The sequence below is a fragment of the Podarcis melisellensis genome, assembly GCF_964234715.1.
Source record: "Podarcis melisellensis genome assembly, chromosome: 1".
NCBI lineage: Eukaryota > Metazoa > Chordata > Lepidosauria > Squamata > Lacertidae > Podarcis > Podarcis melisellensis.
Window position 1 is genome coordinate 89,491,808 of NC_138528.1, and position 14,733 is coordinate 89,506,540.

The following is a 14,733-nucleotide window of genomic DNA, read 5'->3' on the forward strand; positions in this document are numbered from 1 at the left end:
TCAACATTCAAGGAAGAGACACCAACAAGGGCAACTTAAGAAATTGCATTTTCTGTTTAGACTGCTGAAAGAGATTTCTCTCTCTCTCTTGAAATGTATGCTTACCCTTCGAGAAATCAGGCAATTGTTTCTGTCTCCAGAAAACAAAAATAAAAATGCTGATTCTGATAGGGATTCCCATTCTGTGATTGGTAGTGCATGGAGATCATCTTTATATTTGCCTTGTTCTATATCCCTTCTTTGCCTAAGGCTAGTGTTTACATGCCCCCTGGAAAGTTACAGGTAACAAGGTTGCAATCTTCCTAATACATGAAATATATCTGCCCAGGCAACCAAGGTCAAGAAAAAGAGGCTTTTCTACAGTCAGAAAAAATGTCCACATTTTCAAGAAAAATATGAGATCCTGTGCTTCTGTTGTTTGATTTCTTAAGTACAATCTCTCTGTATTCTCCTCCCTTTAATGCAGAGGTAGCCAGATGTTGTTGGACAACTACTCCCATCAGCCCCAGTTAACAGGGCTATTGGTCAAGGGTGATGGGAGTGGACATCCAACAACATCTGGAGCGAACAATGTTGGGTCTTCCCATTTAATTATTATGGGCTCCTGTAAACTCAATGTCCATGCTACAGTACAATTTATTTTGTCCTCTTTATCCACGTGACCTCATACATCATCCCACACACCAACACAGCTTTCTAATTATAATATCCCATATTTGTTTGTTTGTTTGTTAGGTAGTTAGTTTAATTAAATTTAGATTTAATTGTTTTAGATATAATCTTGCTCTTCAAATGATCCCAGGGCCATTTATATACTAAACCACAATAAAATCATTTCATACACAGTTCATCAACATCAACAAAAGATCAGCAATCACACTAATAGGCAGATTGCCTATTAGGCAGTGAATGACCATAGCAGAACCATACTAGAGGGTCAGACCCATCATTTCATAAATACACTTGTGGGGAAGTAAGTCTAGACAGATTTCTTGGGAGCTTGCTTCCATGTAAGTCTTTAGTTCTTTATGTACACTGGGTAGAGGACAAGCAAAAAATGTCGTTAATAACTAATAATTAAACATTCCAAGGATGTCCACCTCTTTTAACCCCTGTGTGTATAACTATGTAACTGCCTCACACCCGGTAAGAATACTTGTCCATTGAGTAGTTATCATGAAAGGCTTAGTGAAAATGCCAGTCAAGAAGCTAGACAAGAACATTCTTGTCACTTTCACTCCAGCAAGAGCAGAACAGTGACAAGAAACTCCTGGCTCCTTCCTGATCCAACTAATGACTAATGACATGATCCACATAGCAGCATCTATCCAGGGTTTCACCTGAAGCCATTCTCATCACCTCCTACCTCTTATCCTTTTGACTGGAGGTGTCAGGGATTCAACCTGAGTTCTAATGGCTACAACACATGTTATGTTTTAAAATGCATACTAAAGCAACAAATGGATGTTTGCAAACATGTGTGATAAAGGTTCTTTCAGCATGTATATGGAGTATGTAACAGGTGTTTGCCAATACGTCATAATGCGTGAGCGAGCTCTTAACTCCATTTCCCCATTGGGACTTAAGCATCAAAGTTTGCCTTGACAGATACAAAAGATGGGCCAGTTTCTTTAGGGGCCAGTACTCAGTTAGGCATGGTGCTGGCCACATGTTAATGTCCCCTAAATCAATGTTTAGCTTTCCAAAGCTGGGTGTACCACTGAAGTGGTCACCCAGTATGAGACAAAGGCCTTGTTTGCACAACTCTTTCCAGCGAGGGACTCCCCAGCTCACTTCAGTTGGAAAGGAAGGACATTCTGCACATGTTCTCTATTGTTGATTCTCTCAGGGTTAAGCCTTGGCACTGAAAACTGTTAAGTGCTTGTGGACTTGGCATCGAGTTGGACAGAGGTTGGCACTGAAGAGTCTAGCGGCTATAAAACTGGAGTGTGAATGAGATTTTGTTTTCATTTGAGACCAAACAGGGTCATGATGCCCTTTCCACTTGGGTAGACACGAGCTGCATCTTTATTTAAAAGATTCCTACTACACAGGCCCTTTGAGCAGTGTCAAATCAATGTTTACATAGAACCTGGAATGGCGGGGGTTGGGGAGGTGGTAGTGGACCCATAATTCATTCATATTAACTCCATAGTTGTTGTTTTTCTCTTTGGAGGTTTAACAGTTACTCTACTGTGTGCTGACATTGGCCAGGCTGCAATATAGCTGCCAGGATTCCCCTGTGACTCTTAGAACAAGGCTGCTATGGAACCTTGAACTCTTTCTACACCATCATCTCTGATTTTACTCCTCTCTCAACAGCCCTGGCAGCCAGGTGGTTTTCAGAGGGATGGAGATGATAGATATAGATGATAGATATAGATAGATAGATGATAGATAGATGATAGATAGATAGATGATAGATAGATAGATAGATGATAGATAGATATAGATAGATGATAGATAGATAGATAGATAGATAGATAGATATAGATAGATAGATAGATAGATAGATAGATAGATAGATAGATAGATATAGATGATAGATAGATAGATAGATAGATAGATAGATAGATAGATAGATGATAGATAGATAGATAGATAGATAGATAGATGATAGATAGATAGATGATAGATAGATAGATAGATGATAGATAGATAGATAGATAGATGATAGATAGATAGATAGATAGATGACAGATAGATGATAGATAGATAGATAGATGATAGATAGATGATATAGATAGATCTATAGATAGATGATAGATAGATATAGAGATATAATCTTCTGTATTCTTTCACTCTTGCTCACTGTGCAGTTCAAGCAGTTTCCAAATATTCCTCTTGTGCTGACAAGACCACAGTGAAAAGAAGGGTTGGGGATGTTCTATAGCTAAGTTTTTATTCCTCCAAATAAAGAAAAAAGGGTCAGGGAGTGTCCAATACCTCTTGCATTTTCATTTACATTGCCTGGACCCACCTTTAATAATAATAAAAAATGCATTCAGGGACCCATTTCCTAATTTTTGCACCATATTATATTTATATTTATATTATTTATATTTGTATTATTTGTATTTATATTTATATTTATATGTTGGTATGGCTTCTCTTGCAACCCAACTTAGATCAGACTGTGACCTTGTAGTGAGTTCCAACCCAATGGAAGACTGGTGTTCTAGGGCATGGTTTGAGGGCATTAGGCTACCATCTTGTTGAAGCTAAGCAGGTCTGGGTCAGGTCAGTTCAGTGTCTGTGAACCACATATATGCTGCTTTGGGTTTCATGGTGGAAGGAAATGTAGGGTTGAGAGGTCATACAAATGCATTAGTCAGTTTATCATTTTTGTGCAGTGAATTTCCCAACTGCTTTACAGCTCTCAGCTAATCACACTGTTAACTTTGGGGACTGGCAATAAATACCAAGGCTTGTAGCTTTCGGCCACTGTAGGTGTTCTGCGGTCTTTGCAGACCTCTTTAAACAAATGCACATCAGTGGGGCCACAAATGATGGTAAGTAAGGGCAATTAAGTCTCTTTCAGTGGGACCACAGCCACATTTCCTTTCCAGTTCTTACTGCTTAAAGAGTTCACATTGGTTCTAACCCCAACTAAAGAATCATGGCAAGAAAAATTGATGGACTATGCAGAACTGGCAAAACTGACATATAAGCTATGGGACAAGGATAACTGTGACTTTAAAGATGAATGGGAACCCTTTACAAAGTATTTGAAGACGCAACAAAGCGAACTGGACTCCTTGGCTGGCTTTGAATAAACATTCACAAACTTTTTATTGATAATAATCAGCTAAATAGTTTGAGGATCTATACAACTTTGTAACATGCAGAAAACAGCATTCTCAGAGAAACCAAAGACTGGAACTGAGAGAAGCCGACGGGTGGGGGTGGGTGGCTTTTTGAGGGAGGGTGGGGGGAGGAAGGAAAAATGGGGGGGATAAGGATGATTATGTTTTTGGATAATATGTTTATTTTAATTTTGAATTAAAAAAAAATAAAAAAGAAGAGTTCACATTGGTGCTTTGCTTGCCTGTTCCACTCTTAGATAAATATTTCCAAGTTGGGATGTTTGTGTATATACCTTAGGGAAAGGTGCTGCTACTGCTGACAGTGGAAGCAATTCTGGTCTGGGTTCCGCCAAGCTCTGTCGACTCTGATTTGCACTGGGATCCGAGTATTCCTTGGTGCTTCCTATAATCTCCCTGAGTTCAAAGAGCGCTTAGCTCCTTGTCTTTGTCAAAAACCCTGTTGGAGATCTTTTATGTCGAAGATGTAGGATTTCTCCAAATGGCTTTGATTATTTATTCATTCTCCTTCTCTGGTGTACGATAGTACAGATATCTCGAAGACCCCCTTGTTTGCCTCTGCACTTGCTCTGAAATGCATGGAGCTTTAGTGCTTTTGAAACTGTTTTGTGGGGCTTTCCCCCCCTTCTTTTTAATAAAACGAAGGAAGTTTTTTGAAGCCGATTTTCTTCTTTTTCCTTCCACAGTGCCACAGCATCTTTTCCCAGCCTTCCATGCTCCTTTGCCAATTGACATGCGTCACCAGGAAGGAAGATACCATTATGAACCTCACTCTATCCATGCCATTCATGGGTAAGTTTTACCAGTTTGCTCTGGTGCTGTAGCCTCCTCCTTCCTATGCTGGACTTTAATGACAGGAAAAAGAAAGAAATATGCTACAGCATATATATAGCAAGGCCTTTCTGCAAGGGTAAGCATTCTATTCTTAGCTTCCTCAGAATCTATCTCTTTTGTCCTCTGTATAAATTTGTTAACTGGAATATTGACTACTCTACAGGTGTTATCAATCGCAGAAATCACAGTGGTGTGTATCTTTATTAATAGTTTGTCATTCAGTTGTGTAAATAGTTCCATTGCTGATCGTCACAGCTCTATAAGGTCCTCACTTTGCTCTTTCCACTTTCCAACAGAAATGGAATAAATCATACAGAAATATGCCAGTGAGATGGTGTGCTACAGCACATGCAACCATTCTACTCGCTTACTTGGGAGTATGTCCCATTGGTCTCAATAGGACTTACTTAGTAGACATGTGTAGAATGCTGTTAGTTGGCTTTCTTTCCAGCTTCTCAGATTCCAGGAGGTGCTGCTAAAGACTAGGAATCCGCAAAAGAAAGAAAGAAATTTGCCATAGAAAGGCAGAAAACTGAAATTCTCAGGAAACGGAGCCCTGTGCTTTGGTGCCATATTCTGCTATGTTTTCTAATCCCAGCTCAGAAGAAAGGTGGGAGATAAATAAATATAATGATAATGCTAGTAATAAAATGTTTTTCTGCACTGCTGCTGCAGAATCTTGGCACACAAACACGGGCATCTTTGTTCCTCCTCTTCCAGTCAAATACAGGGCCTCACTGCCTTTCATAAGTATTTTCAGTAGGCCCTCCTCTGTGTGCACCCCAGAGGCACAGCTACACATTTAGGTGTTCATACTTTTGAAACGTACTCAGCAGCCAGTGATAGACAGCAAGTTACTCACTAGAGATGAAAATAAGACTTTGGAGAACGAGGAGAAAATGTCTCTAGAGAGGGGTCAAAATCCTGCTCTGGCTGTTTCCAAATCCAGCTGCAACCAGTGAGGAGAAAAATATGCCGTCTCCTAAGGACGTGATGAAGAGCAGCACAGCTGACAGTTTCCTCCCCCTTTCCTCTTCTGGAATGCCCTGTTTCCGGATATCCCCCTTTTTAAGCAGGAGAAGAACTGCTGTGAGGATGAAGGCGAGTCTGAAGGTCTGACAGCTGGGCAATTTCATGCAATGGGGAGTTGCGGAGGTCTTTGAAAAGGGTATTAACTGCTTCATTGTTGCCAAAAAATACCAGGCACAGCGCCTGGGACAAAATGTGCCTCCCTAGCTGGCCTGGAATATCCCCCGTTGGATTTATCACTGCATGGTCAGCATGCTGATCACTGTGGGGAAATGCTCCCATCAAGGGGAGCTGGGAGGAGCAGTTCAATAATAAAACATGGCCACCTCTATCATGTCAGTCATTTTTAATGTAAGTCATTTTGAGTTCCCTTGGAAGCAACCGGCAATAACAACAACATCCATGGCTTCTGAAACTAAAACCTAGGGGTTTCATAGTAATGGATTTGGAGCGGCAACAGGAAATGCTCTGATCTTTTAATTGTTTAAAACAAAACAAAAACTATACATTGCTCTGGAGTTTCATTCCTTCCATGCAAAATGAAGCATCTAAGGTGGTAGTCAACTAAGAGTGGCCCCACTGAAATGAAGAAACATGACTAAGTTTGGTCCATTACATTCAGTGGCTCTGCTTTGAGTAAATCTTAGTCAAATACCACTCATAGCATTCTAGGATAGCTCTCTGCTAGTGGGAATTGCAGGTTCTACAACATGATGGTGAATTAACAGGCGTAACCCCTCATGGAGTCAAATGGGACTTACTCCCAGGTAAATAAGCATAGGCTTGCCACCTAGGTACTTTTAGATTGGGAACCACTCTGAGTTTGGATCTGCCCATCCTCTGGATCATTCAAAAGAGCAAGGTAACACGTGCATATCTAACCCAAGCTGAGCCAATGCATCGTACTAAAAAACAAGAGTGCATGCATCAACCTTGGGTCTTGTATTCAATATAAATAACTCCTGTCTGGAGTTTGCCCTACTGCCAAGAAATGCCCTCATATTAACCTCTGTACCTAAGACTGTCTTAGACCAAGGTGATCTAAAGCAAAGACATGGATGCTGTCCTCCAGTATCCTCAACTGATTGGGATCTTAGACTTTGGTTTCCTTTTTGCTGCTCTTTCCCTCAGCACCCCAGGGGACAAGGGTGCTACTCATGAATTAGATTAGAGGGTTATGTTATTCCAGCATTACCACTTGGACTAAATCACCCTATAATTGAGCAGTTGTTTTTCCACATGCTGGATTATTGAGCTGTGTGGACTCTTTACTACCGAAAACATTGGGGCCTGCTAGATCAGGCCAGTGGTCCATCTAGTCCAGCACTGTGTTCTCACAGTGGCCAGCCAGATACCCAGGGGAAGCCCATACATAAGCAGGACCTGAGCACAACAGCACTCTCCCCACCTGCGATTCCAGCAATTTGTGTCCAGAGGCATACTGCCTCAGACTCTGTGAAATCAGCAGCAAGATCTACCTGGGTTACATCAGTGATAATCCTACCAGCTGCCAGCCTCTGACCCTAACCCAGCTCCCCAAAGGATTATACTGTACTCTTTCGTAGTAACTGACTTGGTTGAAAGAACAATCAAAGGCATTAATGTCGGGTAAGATCAGTCTTTGCTCTCAGAAACCAAAACACAAGGGTTTGTTTAAACAAGTTTATTATTTTGCAGACTTAAAATTGCAGCCTTTTTTCTTTTTTTAGCAACATGTTGTTTCTAACTTAATACTTCCCTACGTGACATAGAAGTTTACAGTTTATTTTGCCACTGGACAATCCATAACAAGAAGCACTGCTTCCGGAGTTTGAAGTCAGAGGCCTTCTCTGTTTCCTTGGCAGAAACCTCTGTGGAAGTGAGGGGGTGTAGCCTTTCTGGTTCCACATTGAAAATAAGAAGAACAGATTTATGGGCAAGGGTGGCTATCTTGTGGCCCTCCAAGTGTTGTTGAACTACAGCTCCTTTAAATAGTGGGTTTACTGATAATTATATTCTTTTTTCTTTGAGGGTTTATTATGATCGAGCATTATATAAATCTTGTGAAATACATATCTCCACAAGTGCATTTCTAAATCCCGAAGCACCAATTTTTTAATGCACCGTGGTATGTTTTGTGAGTCAAGAACAGGCTAGTTTTAACATTCCAATATGCACATTAGTCTGGGGTGTGTGGATCAGGTCAGCCTGAATCAGAATTGACTAAAATGTAATTCCTCAAGCCTCCATAGCCACAAATGGCACAGGCAGAAGGCTCTGGTGGTGAATTAGGCCTTGCATACTCATCTGGAAGGCCTTCTCCATGGTCAGAGTTGGTTTAAGAGTAGTGCGACCAAACTGGGCGCCAGCACCACAGGAGGCAACGCAACAATGATGTATAACAGAGCAAGAGAGGCGGGGCACCAAATTTTAGTGTCAATTCCCTTGTGAAATTATCTCCTTTTGGAGGTGCAGTAGGCAAGTGCTGCCTTGCTGTTTCACCAGTGGCTAAAAGCACATGCGTTTACTCAGGCATTCTCAGACGGTCAATCCTGAGTATCAGATTTTACTAAACCTTTGGATATCTTTTTCTAAATTTTAATTTGTTACAACTGTATCATTTTATTTTCCGATGAAAAGTTGTAGGTAAGCGATTTCAAATAGGCTACCAGTGAAATAAATTAACGGTTGTGCCTGTTTTTGCAGTGTTGTGTCACTGTCTCTGCAGGAGAAACCTCCTTACAGTATGTGCAGGAAGGAAAGAGGGCTTCCTATCTATTATACTGTACACTGATACCATCCTGTGCTCTAGATCAGATTGGTAAACAGAGTGGCCACCACTATGTAGATTTTAAGGATGCTATAGTAGGGGCTATTCTTGTTTCCTGGTGCCATGAGAGACAATAGAATTCTGCTGCAGAATTGATAGGGCTATCCTGTGTTTATACCGTCTACAAGAAAATCTCCTTATTCAAACAAAAGGAATATTTCTTATGATTATTCTACTTTAAACACAACAAGTGTGTGTGTGTGTGTTTACACAAGAATTCTAGTTCAAAACTGTAGCATATTTTCCCTGTGGAAAAGAAAGTAACAGTGCATACTCGGAAGAAAAATTGAGTCACCAAGCTTTGGCCTTATGATTAATATGATCAGAGCCTGACAGAGGGTCCCCCAATTCATCATGACCATATTCTAGCTGTCTACTTCCTTGCCTGTACCAAATGTATCTAATTACATGAACACTGCACAGCAAATTAAGTGTAGTCTCATTTGTTGTCAACCACAGAGTCTTATTATCTGCCTGCTGCTTTGTGTCAAAGGTTTGTTTTCTGACTGCTCAACGTGACACGGCTCTACATTCCCTTTCATCACTGTTTGCATATAACCTAATGAGCACAGGAGTTAGTTCATCACAGCTGTTGGGGACAGGAGCAGCGGGGTTCCAACAAGCGAGTCTGGTCGGGGACAGAGCATAAGCATAGAAAGTTGCTGTCTGGGCTTTTGTGTATCTCTAAAGTGACCCTAAACTGGGACAGTCAACGTGGGACACATTTCTTAGTGTGCAGTATGGGGTATCAAGTAAACAGATTTGCAAAGCAGTATCTTCAGCTGAGAGAGAGAGAGAGAGAGAGAGAGAGAGAGAGAGAGAGAGAGAGAGAGAGAGAGAGTGAGTGTGTTTCCAGAAAGCATCTCTTAAGCAGGAGAAAACTATGAAGTGACTATTTCTGTGCCCAATGAGCTAAACAAATGAATGTCTCTCTTCAGACATTGTTCTATGCAGGCAAGTAAACACACATGGGGAACTGCTGTGGAGAGTTCCTTCATGCATCCAGTTGAATGCATTGTAATACGTTTCACTGTGTAATAAGTTTTGCACACTCCTCCGCTGGCTATAAGTAAATTCCTGTGTCACAAATGCTTTTCAGACCCATCTAAAGAGGAGACCGCTGAAAACGGTAGGCTTAGTGGAGGATGTTAATAGAAGAACCAACACAAGGATTCCTCCCTTGACAGATACTCCCTTGACAGTATCATGCCCATTTAATTCTGTGGGACTGCCCCTCTAAAATTCATCCTAGGCAATTTAGAATTAAATGCCTCCAAAAAGCGTGAAATTATATCAGGATCTGCCAAGGTAGCCTTGGGAGCTCTGTTCTGTCCCTCACTTTTAGTTTGCATTTCTTACTCAATTTCATTTGTTCTCCTGTCCCACCCACTCCCAAAAAAAACTTCTGAAGAAAACCCCCTAACTCAGCTATTTAAAGAGAAATAAAAAAGGCTGCTGACAACCCTGGAGCCCTGAGGGCTCAGGCGTCTAAGCTCCATGCTAGAGCTTGACTTAGCAAGAGACTTCTTCAAAGCAGCTTCTTTCCTGTGGTTAAAAGTTGTCAGACACTATGAAATGTAACAAGAAAGATAGCATTGTTTTTTTTGGGGGGGGGGCAGGTGGGAATTGATACCCTGGCATGTTTTAGGATGCAGCCTCAGCACTGTTGTTTTTATTCAGACAGAATTACAAAGCTGCAGGGGTACATACCTGGTAGAAATCCTCATTCAGTGGTGGTGGTGGTGGTGGGGAGTCCCTCAAATTTCCCCATAGTTTTTCCTCTGTGCCACCCCACCCCAGTCAATAAAACAGCTGTGCAAGTCAATTAATATAAAAAGAAAACAGGGATTCATCTTTGAACATGTTACCTTGGCTTTGTGCAGGAGAAAAGTGGAAATGGGGAGGTTATATGTTTTTAACAGGGACTTTGGGGGGTCAGTGTCTTCTGCATGACAATGTTTTACACACACACACACACAACACACCAGCTGTAAAGAAGAGCAGAGCCAGCTCAAGGGTAACATGTTCATTATGCATTCTCCCTGATTTACCTGCCCAAAGCTTGCACAGAGCTTAGGAGATGTTTGCTCTTTATTGAGCATTGCAGGGACGTTGTACAACAATGAGTGTTCATCTAGATTTGTTTGTACAGAGGCCATACATCTTCCCATCAACTGATCATTATCTCAAACATCTTAGTGCATTTTGCCACCAGTTCCTAACCACAGAAAAATCTATTTTTTAAAGTGCAAAAGAACATTTAATCTAAATTTCTCTTCAAAAGAAAGTGACAGCCCTGAGGTAACCTGAGACATTTTGCTGCCTCTGATGCAGCACAAATGGCTGCTCTCTCCCAGCTAAGTCAAGGTGTTTGGCATGCAAGGCCAGCCACTTCCCACAAAGACCTCTTCCTTTCCCTGGAAGCGACAATATTTAATAATAAGAATAATAGTAATAAATAAAATTACTAATAATTCACTACAATGTCACAACATCCAAAATTAGCCACCCGAGGCAGCTGCCTCACTCTGCCTAATAGTAAGCCCAGTGCTAGAGAAGAGCGAACAGCAGAGCAGATGAGTTGGAGTGAGCAAGCCCTAATGTTAGACTGCTGAAGAGTGCTGGGGAGGGGGAATTGTGGGTTATTCTCTAAACGTTACATTCCGTAAATAAGTTTTGGGTGTTTTTTCTGTACACAGTTTCTAAAAACTGAGTAGCTGAGGAAAGGGGGAAGGATCTGAATAGTTGAACTCTGTGTGTCAGATTTACACCTGAGCAATTCTAGTTTCTATCTGCAGTTACAATAAGAGTACAGCAGTGTATTGCCCCAAGCAAGTAGGCTCCCTACTGAACTTTGATCTGAGGGAGGATTAAGATGCAGCACTGTGCACTGACTAAAGGAATAAGCTCCACTGAAGACTGTAAGTGAATAATATTTTACTGCCTAACACAAAGACATGGATCTGTAAACATGAAGTGGGCACACACTACTTTGAGTGCCCAAGAATTTAGAGATACACAGCTACCTTTCATGTCTGATGGGAAGTCAAAAATTCTTGCTGTATGGGTGATAGATATGACTACCTGTAAAAATGTGCCATATAAAGTGTGATCCAGGGTGAATGCCATCTCCAGATACTGTTAACTCTCCTGCCATTGTTGTCTTGTCCCAATGTGGCAATCTGTGACCAGATTCAGATGTAATTCTAAACCATAGTTTTGTGGCAGATGAACAAACCTCAGGCTTTCATGCTCCCGCCCTTTCTTCTTCTCCAGGGTGGCTGCAAGGAAGAGATCAGAAACAACCACTTCTGTATTCAACTAACCACTGAATGTTGTTTTGACCAAAGTGAGGCTGCTGTTAGTTTTAATAAACCACAGTTTGATCTTGGATTGTTTGGACAAACTATTGTTTAAACTAACCATAGCTTTTCCCATTCAGTCAAATCACAAACTGTGGTTAGCTTTCAACTTCCTCTTCATGACTATTCCATAGGAGGGGATGATCCGAACCATCTGTTACTCCTTGAGCAGAGAAAGAATAGGGAGATGGTATTGCACACAAATCACTAAACTATGGTTTAATGTTATGTCCGATTGCAATTACGTTGTTTAAATATATTTGATGGAAAAGATATTTGTCATAGGGAAAATGAACATAATTCAGAGCAGCTTCTGATGTTAATTTTTGTCATATTCATCTTTAAAAACCTCTCTTCAAATTTTAAGCTGTTTTTCAGGCTTCTCTGAATAAATGCCCCAAAATATGGAATTAGCACAACTAATATGTATGTATCTTATGGTAATGATATTGGATAGGCTCTTATGACACCTCTTATTATCTATATCAGCAAAAGTTAATTTATAAGCACTCACTGTTGAATTATTTTTCTTGATATTGATTCAGTGTTTTGCCCTACTAATATATACTCAGAGTAGATTCATTGATATCAATGAACTTAAACTAATCTTGTCCAAGTAGACTTCCAACCAGTCTACTTTGAGTCAGATACAACAGTCCAAATAGTTTCCAGATTATATCCTACGTATTCTGATTTTTTTTGTCTTATATGGGTGTTCCAATTGTACACTTGATTTCCACTGTGTGGGGGATAGTGGGAGGTGTGCTGCCAAGACTCTCTCCTGCCCCGCCCCGCCCCCCACCTCACCCAAGCATATATCCTCCTCCTCTCTTCTCAGTCCTCCATGTATTGGAAAGCAAAGGTCTACAGCAAGGGGCCTTATTGTGCAGGAAGGGATTAAAGCAGGGGTCAGCAATGTTTTTGTGGCTTGGGCCAGTTCATGGTCCCACAGATGCCATGGTGGGCAGGCGCATGCGCAAATACTATTTCCAGCACGGAGGAGTCGTGCACAGCTTCCCATTGGCTGCAGGAGCTTCCTGCAGCCAATGGGAAGCCAGCCAGCATCGCGGAAGGCGGTCCCCGCTCTGCTCCGTGCCGGTTTAGTGCTGCACACGGGAGCCAACCAAGCGGGCGGAAGGGGTCCCTGAGCAGGCAGCGGGGGTCCACGGGCCAGTTAAACAACCCCCATGAGCCACTTGTTGCCTTAGGTTGCCGACCCCTGGATTAAAGAGTAGGCTCCTTACTGCATACATTCAGCCTTATGGAGGATGAGGAAAAAGAAGACTGGGAGACAGGGCTTGTCAGCACTTTCACTGGTGAAAACAAAAACTCACATACAAGCTGGACACCCAAGTAGGGCTACGACATCTACCCTCCCCTTTTTAAAGCCAAACAACTGGCGTGATGTGAAGCACTTTCCAACCTTATTGATTTCAGCAGCAACCTTGCACACTCCTCCAAGCTGAAATCAATTGCTGTAACAGGATCCTTATGATCTTTGCTTATCTACAATTATATCTGCATCTGCATGTTAAATTGGCCAGGTAATTTGTATTTTGAAATAAATTTCCAGGACAGAAAAAGTCCCTCCCCCAGCATACTAGACAGGCACTTATCCTTACTGTGTTTGTTGTATCACCGTATCACTTTCCGCCTCTAGTGGGAACTTTATGTTATACCAGTCTTCCTTTCTAGCTGCCTCTGTTCATTTTATAGGCCTCTTTTATAGAGCCAGTGTGGTGAAGTGGTTAAGAGCGGTAGTCTCGTAATCTGGGGAACCGGGTTCGCGTCTCCGCTCCTCCACATGCAGCTGCTGGGTGACCTTGGGCCAGTCACACTTCTCTGAAGTCTCTCAGCCTCACTCACCTCACAGAGTGTTTGTTGTGGGGGAGGAAGGGAAAGGAGAATGTTAGCCGCTTTGAGACTCCTGAAGGGGAGTGATAAAGCGGGATATCAAATCCAAACTCTTCTTCTCTTATCCCTTCCATATGTTGGGTGTACATTACTGCTATCAGTTTATCGAATGGTATAACAATTAATTGGGCAGCATTCCCTATTATGATCTCCCAGATTTGGTCTGTGGGGACAAACCTTATATTTTGCAAATTAGGTTACAGTTAGCACATAACCTTGTGCACACAGGCTTTCCTTGGGGAAAATCTCTTTGGAGTTATTTGTGTCTAGTCCATTACATCAAAAGGACATATTTCTGTCAAAAAAATATGGCTTATCTAGTATCCACAGGCAGATAAAAAAGGAACACACCTGTCTTTAAAGTCACTTTTTATAAAATGAAATTTATAAGCCAGTTTAACTTCATAATGCACATTTTGACGATGCCACAGTGTTCACTCTTATGTACCTTTCTACAGGATTTGCTTTTAAGTCTTTGGCTTTTTTGATCGATGTTTCTTTGCTTCTTTAGAGCTGGAAGTTCATCCAAACTCAAAGTTAGCAATTGAATGTGCAAAGAGTTGTTTTATTGTAGCTGTTTGGTCAACCTCATGACATTTGGTAAAATCTACACCACTCACTAGGGCTTTCTATGAAGCTGACATTAGATAATGTATACTTAAACTAGTTCGGCTACCAGTTTGTCTCCCTAGGAACCCCTGGAAATTGTAGTCCTGTTAGAGAGAGAGCAGGGGTCTTTAAGAGGTAAATTTTCGTTGTCAAACTACTATTCTTAAGCATTTTGAGGGGAAGCCTCAGCCATTACAATGGTATAAATGTTATCTAAGGCTTCACACCTCACACTTACCTGGAAGTCAGTCCTATTGAATGCCAAGAGACCTACTTCTGAGTAGACATGCGTATTGTAAGTCTGTATGATAGATAAATAGGCCCATTATCGCTGTTGTTTAATCTTTGTTTA

At 41.4% G+C, this 14,733-nt stretch overlaps 1 protein-coding gene across 1 annotated transcript in view; it reads left to right on the forward strand.

Annotated features, from left to right (window-relative positions):
• The window catches only part of GLI2 (GLI family zinc finger 2), a 185,156-nt gene that overhangs the window by 119,741 nt on the left and 50,682 nt on the right, over nt 1-14,733 (forward strand). The window contains exon 3 of the mRNA XM_081885514.1: nt 4,511-4,616. Coding sequence (XP_081741640.1) covers nt 4,511-4,616 — 106 coding nt within the window. The remainder of the gene's footprint in view (nt 1-4,510; nt 4,617-14,733) is intronic.